Source organism: Chroicocephalus ridibundus, chromosome 2 (genome assembly GCF_963924245.1).
Source record: "Chroicocephalus ridibundus chromosome 2, bChrRid1.1, whole genome shotgun sequence".
Taxonomy (NCBI): domain Eukaryota; kingdom Metazoa; phylum Chordata; class Aves; order Charadriiformes; family Laridae; genus Chroicocephalus; species Chroicocephalus ridibundus.
In genome coordinates, this window is record NC_086285.1 from 26,639,617 (window position 1) to 26,667,385 (window position 27,769).

The 27,769-nt window shown below is 38.9% G+C and overlaps 1 protein-coding gene across 5 annotated transcripts; it reads right to left on the minus strand.

Annotated features, from left to right (window-relative positions):
• HEPACAM2 (HEPACAM family member 2) lies at positions 1 to 26,220 on the minus strand. 5 transcript variants are annotated; one of them, XR_010069826.1, is made up of 11 exons: positions 25,963 to 26,218; positions 20,344 to 20,694; positions 19,029 to 19,313; positions 12,509 to 12,805; positions 9,481 to 9,606; positions 9,372 to 9,396; positions 9,212 to 9,249; positions 8,083 to 8,156; positions 6,050 to 6,162; positions 1,228 to 1,457; positions 1 to 232 (listed from the first exon to the last, which is right to left on the minus strand). XR_010069826.1 is itself a non-coding variant. In XM_063324840.1 (10 exons), the coding sequence occupies exons 1-10, from the start codon at positions 26,030 to 26,032 to the stop codon at positions 1,439 to 1,441; spliced, it is 1,398 nt and encodes a 465-aa protein (XP_063180910.1). In that variant the 5' UTR covers positions 26,033 to 26,218; the 3' UTR covers positions 1 to 1,438. The 5 variants fall into 5 exon arrangements, 4 of the variants coding, with proteins under 4 accessions (XP_063180910.1, XP_063180911.1, XP_063180909.1 ...); XM_063324840.1 differs by having other exon boundaries at positions 1 to 1,457; XM_063324841.1 differs by lacking the exons at positions 1 to 232; positions 1,228 to 1,457 and adding an exon at positions 1,718 to 2,709 and having other exon boundaries at positions 25,963 to 26,217.
• Between the last annotated feature and the right edge of the window lie 1,549 nt (positions 26,221 to 27,769).

The window sequence follows — 27,769 nt, forward strand, 5'->3', positions numbered from 1 at the left end:
ACGAGCACAGTTTGAATAGGAACTTAAACCACTAGTATGTTTTTGTTTAACAGCCAGTAATACACAAGACACAGTGAAACAAAAATAGATGAGAACAATATAATATAAGCAGAAGGCAACTTGCCTGTGTTTGCTCTCTGTCCCTTGCAATAACATATTTCTCTTTGCAGAGCTAGTTCTGCTGTTGTAGCTAGAAGAATTATTTCAACCAGACGATGAGCTTTTCTTCTTCCTGTAGCAAAATAAGTTTCCCTGCCAGTTGAGTTTTTTGGTCAGTAAATTTTGCTTGTATGCAGGAACGTGGCTGCCATGACCTGCATACGCATTCCCATACATACAGAGAGGTGGTAGCTCAATGCAGAGAAGACGTCCCAGGGCAGCAGTAGGGCTGGTGGGTACAGCAGGGCCTCCAGGAGACATTTGACTTGACCTTCCCCAGAGCAACAAGCAGATTTTTGTTCCTTATTTATAAACCTAATGATATACGTCCTTTCCAGTAAAAATACATAGCCATACATGGACCTGCAGAAATGTTAGACATCATGTGCTGCATAAACAACATTACTTTATTAAAATACTGTACGGGTATTTTGCAGAAGTTTAAAAGACTGTTAGGGTAGACTTTTGTCTTAGATTGCTAAAGTCACCTCACATTATCGACAGATGGCTTAATTTGAAATGGCTTGCTGATCCGTTATCGAGACATGACCACAGATTCTGAAAGAAAATGTTTCAGGAGCCTTATAATGCACGTAGGCATGGGCTGAATGTGCCTTCGGTGAGCTTAAAAGACCAAAGGACGGAACTGATATTGAACTGATTTATTTTTGTTTGTCACAAAAATACTTAGAACAATGTATACTACTTGCAGTTTTAAATACAGAGGCTCCAGAAGTGGAGAAACAGTTACTTCTGTAAATCATCTGCATTTTTTGCCCCGTGGCCCTGCAGTGGCATCAAACGTGGTAAGTTGGAGTGGTGTCAAGCACTTCAGAAACCTGTATTCTCACTTCAGAGCAATTAAGACATCCACTCCAGTAAGAAGAGGAGGAGGAAAAAGTGTGAAAATCAGACTTTGCACATTGCAAAGGGCTGTCCTAATTTGAAACACAAAAATGAAGTCAGCTTTGAATGAACGATGGAGAATTTGTGGGGATGGCCCTGAGCCTCTCGATCCTTCAGGACAACTGCGGTACTTCAGAGTTCTGCCCAAACGTTTCTACTTACAGCTTCTGCCTGACGCCTTCATGTCAGAGGGTTATTTCTTAGGGAGCAAATCTGGTGACTAGTTATCTTTGAGATCACCTCAGTACTTCTCCCAAATCTGCAGCAGCAACTGCCTCTGGGAAGTGCAGAGTCCTCTCTTCCTCACATGCAATGGTGAAGTCGTCCTTTTCCCTTTTTTTCAGCATCGTGACATCAGAATATTCACTGAAAATCATGTTATTTTTCCTTGCCTTTGAAAAAGGCGGTAAGAATATTTAGTAAATACGGATTAGGGAGGTATTTTAAATAAATGCAAATTATTTTTTGTAATACAGAATGCTTTAAATAATCCCATACAACCTGTCTTAAAGGGTGGACTGTATGCTTTCTCATTTTTCGCCCTAATCATTTTCCACATGATTAGCTGTTACAGAAGTATCCTTCCCCCTCCCTCCCCCAGTCCCGTAGATTATTCAAATTCAATACATAAATCCCCTTTCCCCTGGCTGCAGCTAACCGATGCCATCTAATAGCTGACCCTGTGAAAATAATAGTGAATTTTCCTGCAGGATTCAATCACCTGCTAACAGAAAGTTTATGAAAGAGGATTCCTCTATTCGTGAAGGGACTTGTAGCCCACTGTCTCTTTAAACAGAGTAAGATTGATTTCATTTGCACTGCAGAATTATAATTTTAATGTATAAATAGCTTGAACATTTTGCAGCTTGCAGAAATTACTTGACTATTACTTGCTCTTCTAGTCAATGAGAAACAGGCTCTTCGGCAGCAAATAGAAAACCAGTTCAAATGCAAAGGAAAGAGAATTTAATGGGAACACATTATTTTGAATAATATACATATGTACATTTTTAAACTGTAACTGCCTGACAGATCAGTTTCTGTGTTGGTAAATTAAAAGATAATGCTACATTAAAAGAGTTAAAAGAATGAATTTATTTTAAACCCCAATCTGACACATTGCATTTATTACTTTTCATGCCAATATGAAGACCTTCTCTTGTAAAAGTCAACCGCAATGAAAAAATCCCATACACATATTTTTTGCCATTTTTTTAATAAAACAAGTGTGGGAGGCATCTTGGGCCTGATTCCTCCCTGTGCCTCCCACCTATTATTGTAATAAAATATACAGGTTTTATATTGCAATTTTTAAGCTGTTTGTATTCAAAAATAAGGAAAAAAATGTAAGGAATGAAAAAAACCACATGTTTTTTAAGAAACTATTAGTTAAAAAGAAGCAAACTGCCCTATTAATTAATAAGAAGCAAAAAAACCAATATTAAAAAAATGGGCAATTTGGAGCACCCGAAGGAAAGTTGTTGTCAGTCTGAAGAGAAATTGGTATTTCAAGAAAAGCTGGCATAATCCTTTGCCATTCTTGGAGCTGTTGGTATTTCCTTTCAATATATAATAAAGAAAAAGAAGTCACTTTTTTGTATTTTCAGGTGCTTTGATTTCCTGTTCCCATGTTGTCATATACATCTAGGAAAAAACAGATATGATAACAGTTGTCTACAATGCTGCCTTTCTTTTCTTTAAAGTACACTGGTGCAAGCATATAAATAAACTAAATTCTAAATGGTTCTAATCACAGAAGCGAAATGGTTCTTCAGCATGAGAGACAGCTCCGGGGACATATTTATGATGCACCGATATTTGACTGAATTTCTAGTATCCATAAGATCACGAGTTTTGAAAAGATGTGACTAGTGGCAAGACAGGCCTGAGCCATAAATAACATATTGGCTAATGTATCGCCCCACACGGATGCTTTATCAGTACAGATATTTCAAGTTGCTCGTACATTACCAACAGTAATGTACTTGAGCACCTGCTCTAGGGTAGCGGCACTGGTGGGCTGAGCCAGCGTAGTCCGCGGTGAACGAAGCCGATGCTGAACTGCCTGGCGAGGGTTTGCAGCCTCATGGCTCTCCAGCAGCTGGCGGAGCAGAAACTTTTGAAACGGTTAATGCTTGATCTGAGAGGAACAGCATGTATGACAGGAGAGGGAGAAGATGTGAAATTATCTTCATTTGAAATGAAAATGAAACCTCAGTCACAAACAGTTTGTGCTCTCAGAGCTGTGAGCTGTCAGTGCCTATGTATAAAAGCTGGGTAAACTTCTTGCTCCTTAGCTTTGGCAGCCATTTTTTGATTTCTTTCATGTGTGGAAGAGCCTGTTGTCCAGTTCGTCACAGGATTTATATTTAGTTTAAAACACGTGCAAGGATACACAATCCCCACCCCACCCCAAAAGGCTCTAAAGAGTTTGTTTAATGAAATAGTGGAGTATGTGAGTCACGTGACGTCCTGTGACTGCGGAGCCCAGAGATGGAGAAGAACAGTTTCCCCCAAAATTGATTTTGTGTTTCCCCTTTGATTCTTTGGAGGAGCAGGGGAGGTAAATCTGCAAAAAGTTGTTGTGAACAGTGACTAATATCATCCTGCGAATGATAAAGTGCAAAGCCAGCTATCATCTCAGCTCATTTTTTGACTGCAATTAGGTTACGAGTCTGTCAGTCCAAACCCAAGAGAGTTGAAGAGTTTAATTAGTTTCCAGCAGTATTCTTACTTTTTAAGAGCTGGGGCACATCTACAATTTTGTAATTATTTAGAGTGTCAGAGGCATATGTGCATGTGTGGATGAGTGGATAAAAAGGCTGATAAAAGCATAAGGAAAAGTGGAATGAAAAAGCTATTCCCAGGGTGTTAGGCATTGGCTAGTCCGCAAATTTGCTGGTACCATCACTGGGATTTCTAACAGCAAGAGAGAGAACATCAGCTAGCACACATCAGAGAGAACATCAGCTAACACTGAAGTTAGATTCAAAGAGAGGTTCTGAAAGATTCTCAGACTGTAAATCTGAGAATGAAACAGTGTTTTTGACTTTTTTTTTTGCACATTAATTATAATAAATTTATGAAATTACAGCAGTTCCAGTCAGAACCACTGGAAATAAAACTAAAATGATCACTTTACCAACAAACCGTTTCAGCTCCCATAATATTCGTTCTTTTGTTTTGTACGAAGAGAAATCCCTGCTGTAAGCAGAGCGCAGGCAAGTTCTGTATCATTTTTCCCATGAACGTTGCTGATTACTGTGCAGATGGCTGCATACCAAGTCCGTGGGATCCATCCATAAGCAATCATTACTTTGCACTACAGGAGTTTGGAATTACTTTCCCAGCTCCGTTCCCTGTTCTGTGGTGTTTTGTTTTTCCCTTACACTGAATGCTGAAACATCCTGCTGCAAGTACCGGTATCAACTTGGTTGTCCTTTATTTACCACTCAGAGTGCTCCTTCGCGGCAGGTCAGGAAGAAAATTCATGGAAGTGGTCTTTCTAATCTGAGTACTTAACCCATTATCATGTTTAGCAGATTTAGTTTTGTTAGGGAAAATTGTCTTCCTATGTTTCTTTTTAAAAATCTTGATATACGAAAAGAGCAGCAAAATGGGTTTATGCAAATGTGTCCTTTACAACTACAGAATATATTTTGTGAAGTTTGAGTTGAAATCTGAACTGTCACAAAGCTCAAGTTACCTTTACTTTGAATTTATTCTTTTTTAGAGGGGTCATGTATCAGTGAAAAAGTTGAGAAGAAAGACATGTAGGAGGAAGAATGAGAAAAGATGTACTTTATGAATGCTATTTTTTACATCTGGTTTGAAAAATCATCTTAAGGTTCAAAGTGAGTAACTCCAAGCAGAACAAGAATGTCATTAGCAATTCATTATTGCTTTCTCACTGATCAGCTTGCTTTTACAAGCATGGCTGCATGTTTGGATGCATAATTTGGACACACAGTTGAAGATGTAACCTGCACAAAATTTTTAGTAGTGTAAGTACTGGATGCTAATGCAGTCACATAAACATTGTGATTACTCAGCCAACTGATAGTATATTGGTAAGAGTGTGTATTTTCCTTTTCAACCGTAAGAGAAACAGAACACATCATAAAAATATGAAAAATGTGATATAATAGGCTTGTTAGCAAATAAAGTCTTGTGTGCTGTTCTTAATTTGTAAGAAAGACTGTCGATATTCACAACAGAGTTATGGCAGCTATACCGCAATTACAGAAACTTTACAGTGTATTCATTCTTCCTATGCCAAGAAGTGCTATGAAGTAAGTGACTTGAACAAAACCAGGACTACCAGCCACTAACTGCATAAGCACAACGTGCTGTGGTCTTCCTGGTATTTGACTCAGCAACAGTGTTTCTGTGGAGTTCCCAGCCAGGCTACTGCAAAACAAGAATTCTTTTGCTCTAACCCATTACTTAAGATACAGATGAAGACATTGTTTACTCAGGTAACTAAGCACTGGCCATTAATATTTCAGTGACCACTTTAACAACCACTAGTTATTGATCAGCTCAGCAGGTTCAACATCGCAGCCTCCCCCCAGCTCTACCTGGCACACAGCTGGCCGGTCTGGAAGCCGTGCTGCCGATTAAACTGCTTTGATTGACGATTTAACCTGCTCAGTGGGAATTGCTGATGTCTCAGTGCCACAAAACTATAGCCACCCTCTTAAAACATTTGGGAATTTGGGAATTTTCATTTGAAATTGTGTTTGAAGATCTTTTTTGTTGCACGCTTTGACAAAACTGGCATGATGAAACAACAGACCAGAGTCTTGAGGAAAAACGAGGGATTGGATAGGAAACAGTGTAGGAACTGGTGTAGCTTATACCTGTTTTCCTTCGCTACCCCTCTTGCTGGAATCAAACACCAGCTACAAAAATGGAAATTGTTCTGGATGCAAAATTATTTGTCTTTGAGCTACCACGTGAGCAAACACGGGCTGTAACTTACTGTTGATGGTCTTGTTGCGGCTGCTCAGGAATATGCTGAATAACTTCATAAACTGTGCTAAGCATATCCTGGCCTGGGACAAAGTCAGAGCCAGGAACAGATTGACTTGAAACCTAAAAGTAGCAAAGAGTTTACTACTGTAAGTACAAATGGGAAAAAGATTCAACAGAAGTTAAACTGATAAAGTAACTTCTAGGGTTTTTTTTAACTTTTCCCTATCAATGGAATTAACAGTTCATCTCTATTAGTTTACATTTCACTTTGAGTAAGTTTTTCATCACATTTATAGTACGAAAAGCAATAGTTTTAAATTCAATTAGGATCTCAGAAGATCTAGGATGCAGCTCTTGCATTTCATACAGCAAGTATTTTATATTAGTGTACCACAAGCCAAGGAAGGAACAATTAATAAAGAGAGAAGCAGGAGAATCGACAGTAAAAAAGGAGAAAATATTCAGGGAAAAGGTTCAGCATAAAACTCCCACCAGCGTGTCAAAGACAGAGAACAGCAAGGAATTTCCATAAATAAAGTAATAATGAAATTATTCACTATATCAACTATACAAATCTGTTCTTATGTCAACACAACACCTAGACTCCCCATCCATAAGGAATTCTCAGTCTTTCTGCCTATACCCAACCTCCAGTTCTTCATTATCTCCACTTTCTTATTATTCCCTTTTTCTGCTAAATAACTAAAAAGAATCAGTGGATCAAATGCTGACTTTATCTGCAATGCCATAAATCTGAGTAACTGAACATAAGCCAGTGGAGTTTCTCTTGTTTCTTGAAATTTTACTGGAAATTAGAATAGATTTCATTGCTTGTGCATCCATTCTGTTGTCCTTGTCACCTGTCTCTCTCCCTCCTACTAAGGCCCTGATTCTGCAAGAATGTGACTCTGTGACGTGATCAGCCTAAGGGATATCATAGCGTGCCTAACGCTGTGATGATTTTGGGCCTGATCTCTGTACTTAATAAGCCTCCTACGGTCGGTCATAAACTTTCACAGATGCAGTTTGGCTCCTCTGTTTTCTACAAGCCTTTTATCTCTGCTGCTGTAAAAGTCTGTCCTCTACCTTTACAATAGCACTCTAGCCCTAGAAATGTCCATTTCAATCACCTAACCTCAGCAGAGAAAAGGGTTTATTAATCTATGGCTGCTTTTTCCTAATACATCGTGTATTCTGAGAACTAATCATAATAACAAAATAGGTGTGACTGTTGATGTGACCCTGTGCGCTCACGTTTTAAGAGCTCTCCCTTACCTGACCATATCGATGCTCTCCACAGGTACGAGATTATTTTGCCAGAAATTTTCCCTAGCAAAGGGAAATTGCTGCTTCTACTCCCTCACAGTTTCAGTCTGTTGACCCTAAATTTTGTGGCCCTATTTCTCGTTTTTAATTTGCTCTTTTACACCACATCAGAATGGTCTCCAACTGCTATACAGTCACGTCAGCAAAGCCCCAATGCAGAAAAGTGGCACATGTAGTAGCAGGGCTTTTTCTGCTAGCAAAATTCCTGTGCTTAAGTCCTCCCCTGCAGTACGTGAAGCTAACTAAATAATTCTTGTGAAATATAGCTGAGATTTAGTTTGCATATTTTTACAATGAAAACTTTAAGTACCCCCCTGAGGCTTTTCTGCACTGCCGAAGTTGTACGTTGCATGAGCAGCAATAGTAGGGCCGAGGGAGAGAATGGCACCACAATAGTTTATTTGCTTGTGTGACACAAGTGGTTCAGTGCTACCCAGCACTACCAGGATTCTTTTAATATGGGGTAGCTGAACTGGAATTGTTGTCTTTAGAGCTTGGTTAGTTCCCTACTGCACCGTGTTGATACAAGTACAGAACCAGTAACACAGTAAAGAAGGAGTAAGTACTGGGTAAAAAATAGCCATGAATATGGAGTCATACAGACATCTGTAAAAAGCAACAGAATAAAACTGACAGAAGGATTCTAGTAGAGATATTTAGTACACCTTAAGAAATAGAAAAGAAAGCATCAGTTTATGATGTAAAAACACATACCCTAGAACCAGTGGCAAGATCAGGAATAGCGACAAATTCGTATATCCCAAAATCATCCAAAGCACTTTCATGTCCTAAAGTTAGAACAAACAAACATGAAAAAAGGTATCGAGGTGTAATTTGAACCTGGGAAATAATGACTGGCAAAGTAATGTAGACTAATTTTAAAAATATCTGAATATTGGGGTTTTTAGTTGCTTTAAACCACTTTCATCTTTAAGGTCTCTCCAACTCTAACTGTTCTGATTCTCTGATCTACAGTTCTATCATTATTAAACCAGGTGACAAATTGTATCTGGGACTTCAGATACAACTTGTAGTTAGGGTGGGAGTATCCTTCTCTACCCTCTCACTGGCCAGGAGATTTGAGACTCTTGGTTGTCTCTTTGCTGTCTCCCAACAGCAAAGGCTGCGGCACGAAAGACATTTCCTCCAATTCTCTCCTCCGATACCACTTGCTGAGGTGAAGGACCCTCTGTGACTTTTTCTTACCTTCCTAAGCTTCATATACTTCCCTGTCCACTTGCATGTAGCAGTTTATGGCCTGCTCTGATGCTTTGGTAGAAAGGGATGGGAAAAAAGTGCTACCCTTCCAGAGGATGGCTGCTCGCCAGCCTCTCCTGCCCAGCCTGGTGTGGGGGGAAAAGTGACAAAAACACTGGGTCCTGATGACACAGAGAAAGGCAGTACAGAATGTGGCAGAGGCTAAAATATATATACCATAATGTCATATTAACATATCACAATTTTGGTACTGATTGGTGCCACGAACATTAGGAAGTGTGATCCTCCCATGGCATATCACCTCTCTCTGCTATCCCATAATAACACTCCTTTATTTCATATTGGTGAGAACAGCAGAATAGAGGTGATTCCTACTGGGATTAACAGCTAGAGTTCAAGCCAACAGGGTACATACTGCTGTGAACTCCAGGCATGAGCTAAACCCACGCTTGACCTGTTGTCATTTTGGTTTTATCTTAAGTAAGCTACCATAGAGGGGTGCAGCCCAAGTTAAAAAACACACTTCCCTTCCATTCTTTTTTTTTTTTTTGGATGTGGACATGCTTTTTTTTTTCCCCAGGTATAGATTTTGACCTTATGCTCCCATTTCTTTCATTAACATTACCTGAAAATGTCTGTGCTTTTCTGTAATCAGCCTCTGGCCTAGAAAACATAAACATGCTTTACAGGTTGATGTCGCAAGCCAAGGAAAGAAAATTAATACGATAAAATGCAATTCTCTTGATGGAAAGGACTTCAAGACCTAAGAATGATTTATTTTGTACCTGCTCTGCAGCTTCTGTTGTATCACTGAAAAGAAGAGAGAAAAAAAAATCATTATTTTTGCTCTGATGGTTCAAAAGAAGAGCTGGAGCGTGCTTAACATTTACATACCTCTATGTGGCTGATATCTTTTCCATATGAATAAAAAGGCCATAGCTAGGATCAAAAATAATGAAATTCCCGTTATTACTGCAAGAGATGACAAAGATTTTCCTTTCTGGGCCAGCTTTTCCAATCCTGTGACAAAGAAGATGAGTACTGTATTTAGTCTCTTCTTCTGTACAATGTGCTATTATGACACTGAAAAATACATCTTTTGAAATTCGCCTGAAGCTAGTAAACCTGCATACAGATACAAAATAGACAGAGGCGAGGTGGTAATATTTTTTTTCTGCCACAAATCTCCTGAACTGGAAAAGCAGTGAGACACATATGAGAAATGAGTCCAGAATGGATTGGTACCTAGAACTAAAGGAAAGTCAGTAAATGTAACCCATGAATACGGAATCACAAAAAGTAGATGAATATTCTAATTTTAGGCATAGAAACACCAAACTACCAAGAACTTCGGTGACAATTAAGTGAACACTTTTTGACAGGTGGGAGGGTTTTCCTAGCTGTAGGAGCTGTAGAGTAGGAGGGGATAACTGAACTGTTGTGTTTTTTCGAAAGATTTTCAGATCGCTTACAGTCTGGTTGTTTATCAGATCCCATCAGAAGCTAATAAATAATGTTTGTTTGTATTCACGTCTAAATATATCAAAAGTATTTCTTTCCTTTGCTCAGGCCTTTTGCTGAGATATGTATTAGCAGCAGTTATTTCCCCATACAACACAATTAGGAGGATTTACTAATACACACCAAACACAATACGTATAAAGTCACATACACAAAAGCATGTTGAAAGCATTTGCATAGAATTTGCACACAGGAATATGAAAGTTAGGAAATGCCACACACAGTTGCTTGTGCACCCTTAATTTTCTCCTTTTGCTCTGAATTGTGCAGAATTAAGGTAATTAAAGGCCATGTCACAATCGGTACAGGTAAATTAATGCTGCGTATTTGTCAATGCCAGTTTTATTAATACAATTCAAATGTGCATTACTTAGCTGGATGTGTTTCTAGTACTTCTATGAACTCCTGTACACCACCACTGATGTGCTGGCTGCGTGTGCGGTGGTTATCCCAAAGATTAAATATGTGGATTTCAAACCAGCTGCATCAGGAAGACATGGGAAAATAAATCACTGCAATTTCACCAAATTTTTTTCATACTCTTTCAATGTACTGCTTTCCTCAGGAAAAAAAACCCAAGCCAAACGCTGAAGAAATAGCTGAGACCTTAAAAATATTCTTTGAAAAGAATAATTTCAATTTTAAACTCAAATTTAAACTCAGGGAGAAGGGATATAGAATAACATTCATAATCTTTGTTTATTATGTCTAATGCTGTAAAATTTCTGTTCAGTTCCAACCAGAATTTAGCCTGAGCAGGATCTCAGAGGTTTAGCCTCGTGGGTGAATTCATACTTCAGTCAGTCCTGCATCGCAAAGTGTGGGCTTGACAGCTGGAATTCGTGCTATCTGAATAAATATTCATCAAGAAGAAAATGGCTGCACTTTTTTCTTTTTTTTTTTTTTCAAAATACACAGGATGAAGTGTTTTAAAAAGCTTTATTTAGGCAAAATATTTGTAATTAGGAAATGTATGCTTTTAAGTGCAACTAAACATAAAGCTGCAGAGTTTTCCCTTCTTTTTGGGCTTTGAAAGGATTTTTTTAACACTTATGATGAAAATTCACATATATATATATCATATTTTGCATGAATTTCCTGGAGAAATGTAATTTTAATTTCCAGGAACACGTAGCTCGGGTTGCATTTTTTTTTCTCCACTAACCACAACGTTTAGTTTTGAAGTGCAGTATTCTCATTGTCAAATTGCAACCCATCTTCCTTCCAGCATACTTAAAGCCATGGATTTGAGATGAATCTCGAAGTCAGCCTGAATGACGGACATCTGCTCTCCTTTTTTATCTGACTAACAAATGGCTGAGCTCTTTGTTCTACACAGGTGAAATTGCTTTGTTAAATTTTCTAAAAGGCAATCTATTCTATCTTGTTGAACATTAATAGAGTACAATCCTTATCTGAAAATACTTGTATTGATCTGTATTAATAAGAGATATCAGACTTCCTCAATATCTTGTTCTTCGCCGTGTGCTTCTGGAGATTTTTTGAAAAACTGCTTTGTTGCTGTTCAATGCAATCTCATACAGGAACTGTATAATGGTTATAATGTATGAGAAATAAAGGTGTGCGCTCAGCAGAACCTAGCAGTCAATCCATAGATTCATAAATACGGCAGTGAAATAATTTTTGTGAACAGATTGTAATAAAACCTTTCATCCTCACAGCTTGCATTATTACCATACACTAAACTAAGGTTCTTATAATACCTAACCACACTGGCAAAATATTAAAGACCTTCACTGCTGATAGGTCTGGTTATTTTATATATATTTATATATAGTTATATGTTTTTTATATATGTGTGTGTGTATATGTGTGTGTATATATATGTATATATATAATATGTTGAGCCTGGTTATTTTAGTCAGTAATGTATGCTTGAAACTATCCCATGTAGTGGTCACCTGGTGGCCCCAGGGCTCACAGCTCCTGAAAACTGTGAGACAGTGAGCCTTGGACAAAACCTGCCCTTGGGAGGAAAGGCCCACCTTGGCATTCAGCAGATTTCCACCTCATTCTCTGCATTCATCTTTATCATTTGTAAAGGCAAAATGCAAGAAACAGCATTAGAGACTATAATACTGCCATGTTACTTGGTCATGATGGGGTTTGCCTACCAAGGAAGTTTTCCTACTCAAGGGATAAAGTTCCAAATGGCCAAATATATTTTAGCGTCAAACTCCGACAAAACTTCAGCATCTTCGTGGGTCTTGTCCCAAGCTGTGTCACACTGTGAGTAGAGCCTGGATGCCACTGAAGGGCCATACATAGTTAGCAAGACCTCACTTCCGATATATATTCTGCCTCTAAGAATTATTTCCTTTTTCTGGCATTGACACTCTGCTCAGATGTTGCAGCTACAGCAATAAATTAATGTTCTTACCTACAGAAGTAACGACGACTGTGAAGTGAGTTTCATCTCGTTTTCCAGTCACGTTGTTGAAAGCACGGCACATGTAATCTATTGTCTTCTGGGGCACTTTATCGGATACAACTTCCAGATGGGGTCCATATTTGATTACATGAGTGGTATTGTCAGCCCTTTGAATCCACGAATAGGTGTTGGGTGGATTTGAATCTGCTGAGCAGTCGAACAGTATAACTTCCCCCATGCCAACTGTAAACACCGTCCCTATATTCAGACCTTTATCTGATTTAACTCTAAGTCCATAAGGTCCATCTGCATTGAAAAAAAAGAAAACATAATGGAAAAATTAAAGTATATAATCAAACTTTAAATAGAAGCATATCTATAAACTTAGAATTTTTAGACTAAACTTAGAATTTTTAGACTAGAAATTAGGCTAGCCTTTAGAACGGCTGGCATTGGATTCACTCATTTCAATTAAAAGGCTTTCCGTTCAACGGCTTGACCTGTACTAGCTTTATCTCAGACTACACCCACTTAATAGTGATCTAATCGCTGTTTAGGAAAAAAGCACAGGTCTATGCATCGGTCAGTACAATAAAAATAATTAAAACTGAAAACAATTGGAAAAGCTGTGAAGTAAAGGAGGAGATCTTCCTATTGTTGGACTATTGTCTGACCGTTATGTGCTCATAATTCAGAAAATTGAGCAGCTAGGTATTTTTAGCGTAATCTTCATAGGAAAATGGGAAAGGAAACAATATATTTAAATATGATAAGAATATTTCCCATGCTATTTTTAATAGATCATTTCAGATCATGGGGGTTTTATGTCTTTACATGTTAAAATCTATTTTTACAGGGATCTACATAGACATTAATGTAAAGAATATAAAAATCAAAATATGCCTTATTAAATTACTTTTTTCCAGTCAAAAGAACTAATCATTTTAATGTTGCTAATTCCCTAAGGGCTTACATGCATAATCGAAGTGCACAGACCTAATATTGACAGAAGCCAAAAGAAGAAAATACGTAGAATGACCAGGAGACATCCTTTTTGGTAGGATCCCCGAAGTTCAGTAAAGCTGCTGACAAGCGCCTCACACAGAATGGCACAGCAAAAAGGCAGATATATGCCCATTGTAGCCAATGCAATCAAGCAATATTTCCACCTTCCTCTGGTTGTCTGGAAGCATTGAGATAGTGTAGCTGGGTTTGAATGTGAAATTCCCTGCTACGTGAAGTGGCGCACTGGCACGTTTCAGACTGTTTCTCAGCAGGAAATTCAGGCTGGCGTTAGGCCTTCCTCTAACGTGCAGAATTCTGTTTGCTGTCTGTCTTTTTCCTTATGAGAATGATTTATTCTTCAGGAACACATAGGCAAACAGCATGCAGCACAAAATAGGCCGTTTTGTCTGTGCCTCTGGGTTTTTTTCCTTTGTGAAGGCTTAGACGAGAGAATGCAGACTATCACACCAGGACCTCGGTTTAGTCCACTTTTAACCAAATGTCCATGTTTCACAACATTTGTGAAATTAGTTAACTGGCCGTAAAATTTGTCAGATTTTTAATTTTTTCAACTTATTTCATAGCCGTAAGCTTTTTGCAGTCTCATTTTGAGGAAGGCCCAACATCATGCATGATGTTTACTCGGGAAACGCAATACAGATTCACTTCAGCATGAATTAGCTCTGCTCCCACCTACATGGCACGAGCCACTCTGAAGAATAAAGGCATTTTTAAAACTCTAGGTGCTGGTCTGCTACTTCACAGGTTCTGCAGTGTCTGAGTCATTTGCTTTACTGTATCCAAGAGCCGGCTGACCCTGTAATAAGCATTTCTGGGAAACGCAGGCAGACCTATCACCGCTACTTTGGCTTGGCTGACCTCCCTCGGGCTGAATGCTTCCGTGGATGGCTCAGAACACCAGCCTCTCACACGGGCTCGCCCTTAATAGGGGTTTACTTCCCTTTTTTCAGATGGGAAAGGAGAGGGATGTACTGAACTTTGACTCTTTCATAAATGAAAGGAAAACCCCTCACGTACTATTTATAGGCAGGAACGTACTTTTTACTTTTCAGAGCGATTCAGTAGTACCTCCTATTCAATTCTTTCTTAGAAGAATTAGCTTTTATTTTCACTGATAATATAACGTTTGATGTATGTAAAAATAGATAAATGGCAAGAATAGCTGACTGGTCTCTGTGCCCCCTCACTACAGTGGGAGATTTACCACAGTCTGCAAAAGAATCAGAATTGAGTTGTGCTTTTTTAGCAGTACCGTAACAGTGCAGCACAGAGAGATAACACTAGCAACACAACTACATTTTTGTATGAAAGCTGCAGGTCGAAAGAAACCATTATAAAAACACTGCTGCACACCAGCTGGGGAACTGTTTGGAAAAAACAAAGGAAGGTTTTCTTAAGAAATAGTCAAATTTTGGCAAGGTCTGAAAAGCGGCATTCCTTGATGAAGTCAACACAAGAATTGGGTAACCTGATCTCCTGGATCAGTCTTTTGCCTCTCCCGGGCATCGCGCACATCATCGAGATCCCTAAGCACCAGGTAGCTGAAGGATACATACAGTTTCAAGGATGATTCTGAAGGTAATTAATCATTTCCTCTCTAGGACCAAATTTATTCTAGCTTTGGGAAGTCCCAAGGACGGAAATTCCACTTAGTCTGTTGAATTCAACTCCTCAGCACAGCACAGCAAGTTCTGCTGCAGCCTCCACGACAGCAGCTACTTCAATCTTGAAATAATTTGTTTCTGGGTAACCTACTGCAATAGCCATGTTCTGGGGTGCATTTTCATCATAGCTAATGGTGAAGCAGAATAATATAAGTGAGAAATGAAGAACAAACCGCCTTTGATTCTCAGTAAAAGAGCACAGTGACAGCCTTCATGGATCCCTCATCTCTACTTCTCCTTTCCAGTATCGCTCTCAACAGAAAGCTGCCTCTTGTCCCAGTAAGGCCACTTAACTAAATGACTTGTAAAATAATAAATCATCTGTTCTGAGTAACAATTTACTGCTCTGTGGGAATATTTCCAATTGCTCCTATCACCACGAGACTGTTACAGTTTCCAAGCAGATGGCAGGTATTTACTGTGGGTGACCTTTTTTATTATCACCTCCAGTAACTCCCCCGCAGCAATGACATATGGCACATAGAGATCCCGGGGCCTGTTCTGGATTGTTATTGACAACTGGGAGCTGGGAGACAAACCACCTCTGCAGGCAGAGCAGAGGTTGGACCGGATTATGTGACTTCATACAGCTCAGGAAGTCAGATCCCAACTCCCATCACTAACTTGGACATGGACAGTAGAGCAAGTATTGCAGTCTTCCAGCATTGCACTGTTTTCTCTTAATGATTTTTTCAAATTTTAAATTATGCGAAAAGCAAATCCTCAGTTCTCATGAAATTAAAAGTACCTTATGAAAGTGCAAATACTTAGAACAGTATTTCTACATGTGGAGAAAGACTGAATCTCAAAGTTTTTGATACATATAGATCTTTTGAGCTGTATGACACAATCACTCAAACAGCAAAAAGTTCCATAAATGTGGACACTGATGTAACTTTGAGATTTGGAAGTTCTGTGAAAACACTGGGTCAAAAATAGGTTTTCAGTTTAGAACTTCAAAAGATTTTTCAAATTTGCTGGAAAATACATGTAGTTGAGTGAGGGAGAAGGGAGGAAGCAGTACCAGAACTGAGACTGAAGGGCGCACACCTTGTCAGTGGAAGTGTCCCAGACACCTGTCACAGAATCATTGAATTGTCTAAGTTGGAAGGGACCTTTAAGATCATTGAGTCCAACCATCGACCTAAGGCTGCCAAAACCACCACGAAACCATGTCCCTAAGCACCATGTCTACCCGTCTTTTAAATACCTCCAGGGATGGCAATTCCACCACTTCCCTGGGCAGCCTGGTCCAATGTTTGATAACCCTTTTGGTGAAGAAATTTTTCCTAATATCCAGTCTAAACCTCCACTGGCGCAGCCTGAGGCTGTTTCCTCTTGTCCTATCACTTGTTACTTGGGAGAAGAGACCGACCCCCACCTCTCTATAACCTCCTTTCAGGTAGTTGTAGAGAGCGATAAGGTCTCCCCTCAGCCTCCTTTTCTCCAGGCTAAACCACCCCAGCTCCCTCAGCCGCTCCTCATAACACTTGCTCTCCAGACCCCTCACCAGCTTTGTTGCCCTTCTCTGAACACACTCCAGCACCTCAATGTCTTTCTTGTAGGGAAGGGCCCAAAACTGGACACAGTGTGGTAAGTGCTCTGGAGCCAATCCTGTGTGCAACAGGTCAGAAATTCTAATGCCAAAGGGGCTGTGCCACAAACGAACAGAGCAGTCCAAAAGGTAGCAAGAGTGGCAGATATTTTTTCTAGCCTGACCTGCTTTTATTGCATTGTAAGGCGGCTGTCAGGTTGTGCCGCATACAGGCTCCCCGAGTTTTGTGTAACTATTCTTTGGAGAGAGAGGTGTATAAGGTGCATTCGTAGCTCATTAAAGTGAGAAAAGCAGTAGGGGCAGCACACTCATACGCATACAGCTCTCATTCTTAGCACTTTAAGCACTTAAGTGAGCTGAGATTATGACTGTACAAAAGCAGGCATTTAGAAATGTGCTACCTTGAGGAAAGAATATGATAATTATTTTTTTTTATTATGGTAATGATACATTAAAAATCCATCAGTGCTGGATATTTCCTTGTAGAGCATTTTATTACGATTCCTCTTTCTAATGTGAATGGAAACTCAATTCACATCTGCCCTGTTTAGGACTTTTTGCAGCAGCTCCTTCATCGTCGTGTTTGCATTGCTGACAACTTTATAAGTTGCACCTAAGGGATCAGCTCTTGTCTAACATTGTGCGTGTTAGTTTTCACTAATTTAGGAAGTCTTTTTCTCTTCTCCTGGTGAAGTGTAGAGACCCCACACACACACTTTAGATGCAAGACATCATCTAATCCAATTCTTCCAAGTTATAACTGAAAATAAATAAGTAGCAGAATGGATAACCAGAGATGAAAGGTGGAGGAGGAAAACATGACATAGTAAGAAGTGTAGGTTCTGAATACGCTGGCAGGGCAATCATTCCAGGCCCAGGGCATGGGTTGTCTACCAGCTGCCAGATTACAGAGCCTGGCAAAAGCAAGAGTGAGCACCAGCCCTTGGTTGGACAGGAATCCAGTCCCATTCCTTGCACTGTGCCACCCATACTGTGCCACTGAGTAAACTGGTTATATCTGAAGAGGGCTGGTGGCAAAGTAGATCCTGACTTGTCTGGACCTCAGCTCTTTTCTGAAAAGGACTTTGACCCCCAAGGACATAAGGATCAGAGCCTGGCAAGATCACATACGTAGCATGTGTTATTCGCAAACCTTGGAGGCACTCAGTTTTGACATTACAGGAGGGATAAGGAACAGAGTAAGAGTGCCTTTCCTAAGATTTAAAGTGTAACTGTAGAATGTTGATTAAACCAATTTTTTGTTTCCCCTAACTCATTTCATTCATGAACTCAGTCGATGCTCACTGTTAGTTTCCCTCTGCTATCATTTCCAGTCAAAATATAAGGCTACCTTATGGTCTGTTCTTCTGCAAACGTTGGCCTTTACACAACTCTTCTGGCTCCTTCATGTTTCCCAATTGACGTGGAAAGGAAACACTCCCTTCAGCTCTGATTTTGCTAATTTTAGCATTCCTTTCTGTTCTGTTTCTTTCCAGTTAAAGACCATTGCTCTGGGATGTGCAGGAACTGCACACAATATTCTACATGTTCTCTCATAGTCTGTGTGCCATTAGTATTCCCCTTATTTCCTTATTGGAAATACTTTGCCAACAGTCCCCAGAATTACATGTCTTTCTCACTTCCAGTTCAGATATTTCCCAACCAATCTCCATCTCATCAGCAGTTCATGCTTTTTATTCTCTAAAAGTGTATGCCTATTAATTTTTACTAGCAAATTTCATACCAGTTCTATTACTCTGTCAAAGTCATTCAGTCCTCTCTGTTTAATGTCACAGGTGAACTTTAGTGACATACTCCCAATCTATATGCTGATGTCATTAATGGAAGTGTTAAACAGGACTGGACTTGAAATGATCTTGAGGAAAACCACTAATACCAGTTCTTCAGCCTGGCACTCGCTGTACTTAGCTTTTTGATACAGTTTGCTGTCTCCATTTTAAAAAATATCTTCATGTATAACCACTTGATGATTACTTTTTTCATTTGAGTCACATCTCCTCCAGATCTGAAGATGTCTGTCCTGTGGAATTCACGAAGTTCCTGTGTGAATTCTGCAGTCTGGACACATCTTCACAACTACATCACACTGAGTAACTTTTTATTATACTGTTGTAAGTTAGAGCTGTTACAAACAAGCTCATTTTGAATGCAAGCTCACATATAATGTTGACTCAACTGTTTTCTGCCCGTTTCCATAGTTAGAGGCACTCTTTCCAGCCAGATCATTTGTATAAAGGTAACTATGAATATTTCATATACTCACAATATATGGTTGGTGCAATTATCTCACTTTCCATTGCACTGACAGGGTTAGATACCAGACAGCTGTAGTTCCCAATGTCTTCTTTTACAACAGGAACAATTAGAACTGTTGCATTGTTTGATGAAAAGGTATAAGTAGGACTGGCATGGAGAGGCTTCCCATTTTTCCTCCACTGGTACACTACCCTTGTACCTTTTTCCACAGTACATTTTAATGTAATATTCCCTACGTACTCCACTGCCCCTGAAGATGGTTCAGTATATACAGTTGGCTCTGTGACAGGAACTGTAAAATAAAGAGATATGAAGAGTTATAAAAGTGACAGCCGGTGTATTACAGTCTTCACTGACAAGACGAAACAAATAGCAGCCATCATCCTCTCTGGGAAGTACTCAGATTTCAAATTTTATTTATTAAATGTGGTTAAAGGTTGAAAAAAAAAGGTGTATTCTCAGCTGGTGGCTGTAAGAATTGTTCTAGTACTTAAATAAAACTTGGCTGGTGATATTACTGGTAATAGAACAAAGGCTGTAGTCAGGTACAGCATGGCCTCCAGCTCCTGCCTCGTAGGCACATCCCTGTGGCCACTGAAATGCAAAGAGTGCCCAGCATGACATTGCCCGCGGTGTGCCACTTCTCAGGGTGGCTGCCTGCAGCTTTGCTGACACTGGGCACCGCTGAAATACGCTGTCGATCCAGTCGTGAGGACGGCTGCAAACTGGGACGAGCAAGGGAGTTAAATGGCAGTTACAACTTTGCCAGGTCAATATGTCATTCATTTAATTATTTCAAGCCCAACAGTCACAGGGCTCCCTCTGTATAATCCATAAATTACAGTAGCCTCTTGTCATTCTTTTAGATCATTCTTATCTATTTCCTTTTTTTTGTTTTCTTAGTATGCCCATGAAGGAGCACAGTACAAAGAGGGAACTTCAGTATTTTAGGAATTAAGATCTGGGCTTCTTTTACAGACACAAGGTCACCAGCAGAAGTCAATGGCTCCTCTTCTGTAGTTTCAGAAGGCAAAGGTAACGTTGTCCAGGGAGAAAGACTATTTGAAAGTTAATGCATCCTCATGATTGATAGCACAGCAGAGCCTTATGAAACATTATTTCTTAGAAGTTTGTCTAATTTAATATTAATTTTTTTGCTTGTGCTCAGCAGCAGTAGAAAACAAAGCAACCTAATTGTTAGTATTTATTCTGGTACGGTTGGATTAAATTTTACACTATTGTAACTGGATACTAAGAACTAGTAAATCAAGACTATTGCCATTTTATTTTCAAAATGAAGATACTATATTTTATTAACTTACCATCAACAGCTACTTGAATCTTTTGACTGGCAGCTATTGTCCTATTTCCACGGACATTGACTTTTACAATATAATTGCCCTCATCACTGATGTGCAATGGATTGATCATCAAAGATGCATTTGGTGGTATGAGGGTAAACTTGTGCTGATATTCCAAGTCTGGAACTACTGTTTGATTTACAGAGCTAAGCAAGTATTTTGTATTACTTTGAGGCCTCTCAAAAAGCCAAATTATCTGGATTTCAGAAGCTGTAGCGTTGAAATTGTAGTCAACAGTAAGATGGAGTGGTTGTCCCGCAATACCATGGATGGTATGAGATGGTACCGTCAACTTTAAGGCCGAACAAATACCTGCATAAAAATGAAAGAACAAACAAATAAACAAACCCAAAACACAAATGGAAACACTGGAAAGCTCAAACGAGAAATTCTCCCAGAGAAAAAACCCTCAGACTTAAAGTTTACACTTTTTTGTGTAAGATTTCGGTAAGATTTCAAGTAAGAAAGCGGCAAACTCTCATTGACGTCAGGGACGTTGAGTCTAGCTATAGACCTCCAGCTTTAAAATACGCAAAAAGCCAAAGGAAGGATATTTGCCATTTTTAGGTAGAGGATCTTTTATTGCTGAAAGTCTGACATAAGGTCAAAGGTTTGCATTTACCTTAATGTTTAAAATATTTTCCCTTTAAAATATTTCCAATTTCTAGAGTTTATACTGTCTAACAGTCTTGTATTGCAAACTCTATTTTTAAGATTATTTTTTTTCCTGGGTTTAGCTAGGGAAAAATTTCTTACTGTTACTTTGGCAGTTATACTGAGAAACTGACTGAAAATCTAACAAGCAGCACTTCCACAAATTTGTCTGATTAAAATGATAAATAGTTATTATTGCCGTCTGCACTGTACACGTAAGACTAAATTCAAGAAACATTACTAAACTTGCAAACGTCTAGCATTTCAATTTTAGGAAGGCGCAGAATTAAGGTTTGCTGTTGACAAACAGCACAAAAGCAAAATTTTCAGACACATTATTAATCCTGTTCTCTGAGAATCCTGCCTCAGTTAGAGGGGCAAAAAAGGCCACTCCTGAGTTAATCATCATCTTTCCCTTTCACTTTATTTTTCATTGTGCCAGCTTTAGACAGCTTTATTAACATTATTAAAACTTTACTCTTAGGACTGAGTGATTGATTTCCACAGTACTTGCAAGTACAGCAATGGTGTGAAGCGTTGACGTTAATGAGCTGATTTCACAACACCATTACAATTGGTAAGACTTTACAGATGAGGAATTTATGCACATAGAAAAAGTAAGAGCAAAAATAGCAACTCATTTTGGATGATCAATTTGAAATATTAAGGACCGGATTTTTCAAAATACAGATAAACATGTTTTTGTATGTTCAAGATGCAACTCCAATGGACTTTAGTTGCAGGTTTGTGTGCTCAGCTTTGAGTGCTCAGTATTGCTGAAAAACACACTGCAAGTGCTAAGTCAAAACCCTAGGAAAAAAGTAAGCTATTATTAGTAATAATGTGTAAAAAAGTTAAGTAATCTGTCTACCACTGCATAGGAGTGCACTCGAAACACAGAGAATGCAGTGCCCAGGGCAACAGGCAATGCTTTCACCATGCACCATCTATTCCTTTCCTGCTACCGAACATCTTCCTCTTGACATGCTTCCCAATGCCTCTAACAAAAAAGTAACTCCCCTGCTGAAGTACGCATTCCTTCTACCTGTAAAGGGAGCTATGTGTGAAAAATATGTGACTGTGCTACTACAGATTAATATAATGCAGAGATAACTTTGTTTTTTGAATTTCCTACCTTCATAGCATTTGTCTTTATGACAAAAAGAAATGGTGAAAGGTTCATTTGTGTCTAATTTCCTAGGTTATATAGCAGGAAAAGATAAAAATATCAGTTCTGTAGCATAATATGTATGTGTCTTCTGGGTTAGAACCTTCAAACCTCACTGCACAGCTGTTTGCCATGAGCTAACAGTAAAGAAAACTGTCGCTGGGGATCAGGGTAGGGACACAAAAAGGGGGTGGGGGTAACAGACGCAGCATGGTAATATGTAATGCCAGTAATTAATATTAGAGGTACTCTGGAAGGGTATGAAAAGTAGAAGAGCAGAGATGCCATAGGAGGGGACTGTCTTGTGGGCAGCCAGCAATGTGGTCCGTGCTGCTGAAGGTGCTGCACAAAACCATCTCAGCTATACTGACTGTATTTCAGGAAAAGATCCGATTGCTAAGAAATCTCTGGTCGTATTCTGTCCATTCAGGAACTAGCAGGTTTTATATCAATAGAAAGCCAGCTACAAAATCTACCCCTAAAAAAGTAATTTTATGGCTGGCTTCACTTTTCATAAAGCTCAGTAATACTATACTCAACTAGAGAAGTCAGCGCTCAGCATTTCTGAGGATATGGCAGGGAAACCAAAGGAAAACGTGGCAGAGCACTATAGGGGTGATGTGCATAAAGACGGTGAAATCCCTTGACGGAAAGACCGGCAAACCCATCTTCTCAGGGGCTAAAGAAGAAGCACGCAGAGGATTTCTGGTTGCATGGAGACTGCTGTGGAATGGACGGTCAGGGGACAGGTGAGATGAGAGAAGAATGGGACAAAAAATGGAAGAAGAGTGTAGAAAAATATGGAGAGACTTAAGTGGAGGATGCACAGGAGAGAGATATTTACATGCTTAACTTTTTCTAGATGAAAAACCTCAAGCACATCAAACTGAAGCCTCCTCCCCTAACCTTTTTTAATAATATTTATGGCCTGGTGTTCTTGCAGTGTTTTCTAATGCCGCACAACTCAGGGACTTACTAGACTCTGGTTAATGGGAGATTAGTTTTGCTGGTTGTTGTAACATTTCTCAGAGGCGAATTCCCTCCCTGTGAACCTTATAATACAAATCAGATTTAAACTGCTGTTGTCCATTTGAAAAAAAAGAGCATAATTCCTCAGTAAAATCCTACACAAAATATTTATTGTTGGAAACGTATCTCATACAACACATTAAATACATTTCAATTTTTAAATCTCCTTGAATGAAGTCAAAACCATCTCTCAAACACTGGGAGATCTGTAAATGATCAATTAAAATATCTGCCCATATCCTTCCTCATTCTTTACGCATGACATTGCTTGATTTTGGGGTTTATCTAGCTGTCAATAACCAATTGTTCTGTAGGACAAGAAGCCAGTAACAGCTGCAGAATAATCATAAAATATGTATAACAAATAATATTTCTCACAGATCTGTTTGTGCAAAAAATTGGCAAACACCAACCAGGTCTAGTGAGCACAAGGAAAACGGACTACCAGTATAGAAGTTATCACAATAACAGAGTAAGATAAAGAGAATTGTGGCTGGAAAACTTAATTTTTTCTCAGTTAAAAAATGTGGGAATAGAAACCGTAAATTAACTTGGTTCCACTTGATTAAGGGGAAAAGCGGCTCCATGTAGCAGGCTGACATTCTGTCAGTAGTAGACATTCTGATCTGCAGTCAGGCAAATTATTTTAAAAAGAACAGAGGTGGTCAGGGAATAAATCCCATTTTCCCTGGGAGTCTGTTTGGGGTGGCTTTGGGTGAGCGCAGGCTTTGCTGGCTGTTAGGAGACACTGGTGATCTGCTGAAGGCTAGGGTTTGAGAGCAGCAATGCTGGGAGACTTCTGGCTTTAACAGAGGTCAAATATTTTGCAGTCTGGAATATTAGACTAACTTTGTAAGTTTTGATTTTTAGGCAAAACTGAAGGCTGTTATGACTAATCCTTGAATTAATGTAAATAGTGAAACCAAACCAATGTGCCAAACTCTTACTTCATTCTCATCAGGCACAAATTCCATATAATTTAAGCCTATCTCTATAGCTTTGTAAATATAATACACATTTTCCCAAGACGATGGAATTCCAAAACCTAGTTTTTTGTATAATAACTGTAAAGCAAGTGGGTTTTACCAAAATGACCTCCATTTGGAGCTCAGTGATCTGTGCTTTGCTTCCATCTCGCTTTGTGTCACCAGTATTAGCAAGCACAACAGAATCGTTGTTGACATAAAACAAGGGCTGCAGCTTTAGTTTAAATAAAAAACTATGACATAACTTTTGAGTTTACGGCATAAACTCAAACCTGCTTAGCGAGGTTTGATCGTTCTCTGAATTTAACATGCACATCTCCTTGTCAAAGTGATTTTGGATTCTCAACTGCTTTTCACTAGTGTTCATTTAGCTCTTCCACTCTCCAAAAACCTTGAACTTGGAGTGCAGTGCCATTAGATCAGTGGCAAATATGCTCACTTAAGAAAAAAGAGACATAATGTACCAGGAAATCTGCAATTCCTATACCCCGCAGTTATAGCAACAGGAACTTGGGCATACTCTTCCCCATTTGGGGATTTTTGCCCAAGAACAAGTTCCACTGAGCTTGGTCATTTGACCTAATTCTTGCCTTTGAGGTCAATGTCTGGTGGGCTTTGTGTCATGCCCGATTCTTGCCATGATATGAAGTACAAGCTGCACATTTCCCATAGTAGGAAACATGTTTCTCTGAGTAAGGGTATACGATGAGACTTCTGATGAACTCCGTACAATAAAGCACTCTGCTTGCACACCAGGATCTCTTGCAGGATTTTAATAAAAAATGTCAAAAAAATTTGTAATGTAGATAAAGTGAATATTCATGGTATTTTTTTATCAAACACCGTTTTCATTTTTAAAGAAGAAATCTGATAAACTTTGTATAAAACTGCAATTGTTACAAAGCCAAAAGTCTTGGCAAAGTATTTAGCTTGAAATCAAGGAAACTAGGTGACAGTATATGAAGTTAACAAAGAAGATAAAAGAAAAATTGTCCTTACACACGAATGAGTAGAGGATACACTACATTTGTAATAGTATATATTCCCTCTGATGATATTTACAAAAACAATTACAGAAAAAATGAATTACAAGAGTTTGTAGAAATACAAGTTTATCTAACATTTGATCACAGGATATTCCTGTCAAAGAGCACACAACATCTATTTTTTACCAACTGCACGGATAACAAAAGTATACTTACAAAAACTGCACCCAGATACCAAACAAATGTACTATTAATGGGAAGACATTCTTAGGTTGATTGAAAGCTTAATTTAGTTTTAATACCAAGTAAGTTTAAATATTAAATATAAATTTTCCCTATTAACTGTAAGGCATCACTAAGTGAACTAAAAAATAGTGTGTCAGCACTGTCTCAACATAATGCATTTTTAAAGAGATGTGTAACAGCTTCTGTATAAACTTTGGTTCAGTATCTATCCAGCCTTACTTCTTAAAAAGAACACACAATGTATATAATACTTAATAAAATGTGACAATATATATGTAAACAATGCCCATGTTTTATTTACAGATTATGTACAGTGCTAATTTTTGTCAGTTGCTAAAAGTTTCTCGCTCCGCTCCTAAAACAGGGTGACGCTATCTGATTGAAAGCTTCTAGGCTGCCTTCTCAAAATAAAACATCTGACAACACAACAGAAAGATCTTTAAATTTAGAGGTATAAAACCAATTCACACTTCCACAATGACAATCAAATATAATTCATGCTGTTTCTTACCTACAAGCAGAAAATATATTTTGCACTGTAAGTCCCAAAAGAAGTTGGCTAAAGGGCTCCATGAAAGCATCCTGCCCCACACAATTCCCACCACCTTCTCAGTGCTAAGCCAGGGCTTGGACCTGCAGCTGCTGCTTTATTTGCCAGGGAAATCAGCAATGAGTTAACAGGCCCTATCCTGTCCCCTGCCTTATGTGATTTGAATATGTGTATACAAAGAACAAAGGGAGTGGAGCACCTGTTAAATGAGCGCCCATCTTCATTGCCTCTGACTTCATCGTAACCCTTCCCCGGCAGTCACAGCAAATATGACATAGAATGTAATAAATGAGGCGCAGAATACAAAGTACGTTCAATTAATAAAAATAAGTCAACGCACCCCATGGACAGGTTATATAGGTATTAACATGCTTTCGTTATAGTTTCATAAAGAATACCGTGCTGCTAGATCATTCTGCTTATTCCAAAGTAGTATTCAGAATTTTTTCCTCAATCTTTTCCAGTGACAGCCTCTTCTTTTCTGTTATAAAAAATATTAAGAGCAAGACTTGCTTAATTTTGCACTTTCAAGCCCATAACTTTTCTGTATTATTTTCCTTAACATAAGCATAACTTGGTGATGATTTTGTTCCTTTTCTCTAAACATGTAATGTGAAGTGTCTATCTAACATCTTCTAACATCTTCTAACAAAGAATCCTGTGGCTAGAGTGGACAGCTTACCACAGTTGTTGAGTTAGCTGCTGATTACTGTTTATTCTGCATTAACTTACATGGGTTTAATTAATATTAATATTAATGTATGATTTGGATTTTGTTCAAGGCTGTCACTCGCTGTACTAATCTTATCAGCAGCAAACCAGGCAACCTCCGACAGTTGCACGCACAGTAACAGTTTGCAACAGCAAATATTTGCATCAACGGGGTGGTATATCCCTAGAAAAACACGCTAAGTTTTCGCTATGCAGCACTTACACCGATTATCATAGATTAACAAATATTAGGCTAGACTGCATCCTGCCTTGTGCAGGAGGGATTGGTAGCAGGGAACTGCCTCCCCCTCACTGCAAGGGTCCTGCGAGGTGCTAAGCCCCCACCAGAAGGGCTGAATGCTCAGTTTTTACTGAAGGGAGGTGAAAATACCCAGATCCTTTCTGAATTCTTAGCAGCCCTGTACAATCAAATGTAAGAAACATGAGGGCTATTTCAGGTTAACAAAAATATAAGTACAGTGGTCCCACCAGAAACAATGTCACCACCTGACATGAGCCAGTAGATGAAGAGGGTATTTTGCATATTCCCAGAGGCTTCCTGGGTCCACTGTCCTGCCCCTCCTGAATGCTGCTGTTTATAACCTGCTTAATCCACTTAACTGTAGGCTAGGTATATCCAATTGCAACCTTTTATAAAACCTGAGTTAGAAATTATTATCTACTTGGCTTCAGCATGTAATAAAATATTGGTCACAGGTTGCCATTAATTTCTAACGGCAATGAACGGTAGCTTTCACGCTGGGATAAAGTCTGTGTTGGTGTTTAAATGCCCTATGTGTGCAAAGAAAAAATTTTAAAAAAAGAACAGATTAGCCAAGTTATTTTATTCAAGTGTGTCCCCTTATTTCCCGCATTTGGATATGGTCTTGATGTCATTAATATGCTGCAATTTTTTACACTGAATAACTTACACAAATAAAATGGATGCTAAAAAAGCACATTATGCTTTCCATAGATTTCTATCCTGTGCTGATTGTTAGATGGCATTTAGACTTAATCAGAACTCACTCATTTCTTTTTAATAAAAGCACCTGCA

What these genes read in the sequence shown, in the direction of transcription:
- HEPACAM2 (XM_063324839.1), bottom strand. Translation starts at nt 26,032, where the DNA reads ATGCTTTCATGGAGCCCTTTAGCCAACTTCTTTTGGGACTTACAGTGC. An exon ending in GATTCAAGTAGCTGTTGATG is followed by an intron (nt 19,314 to 20,343) that starts GTAAGTTAATAA and finishes TTTATTTTACAG; the next exon opens with TTCCTGTCACAGAGCCAACT. An exon ending in ATCTTGCCACTGGTTCTAGG is followed by an intron (nt 6,163 to 8,082) that starts GTATGTGTTTTT and finishes TGCTACTTTTAG; the next exon opens with GTTTCAAGTCAATCTGTTCC.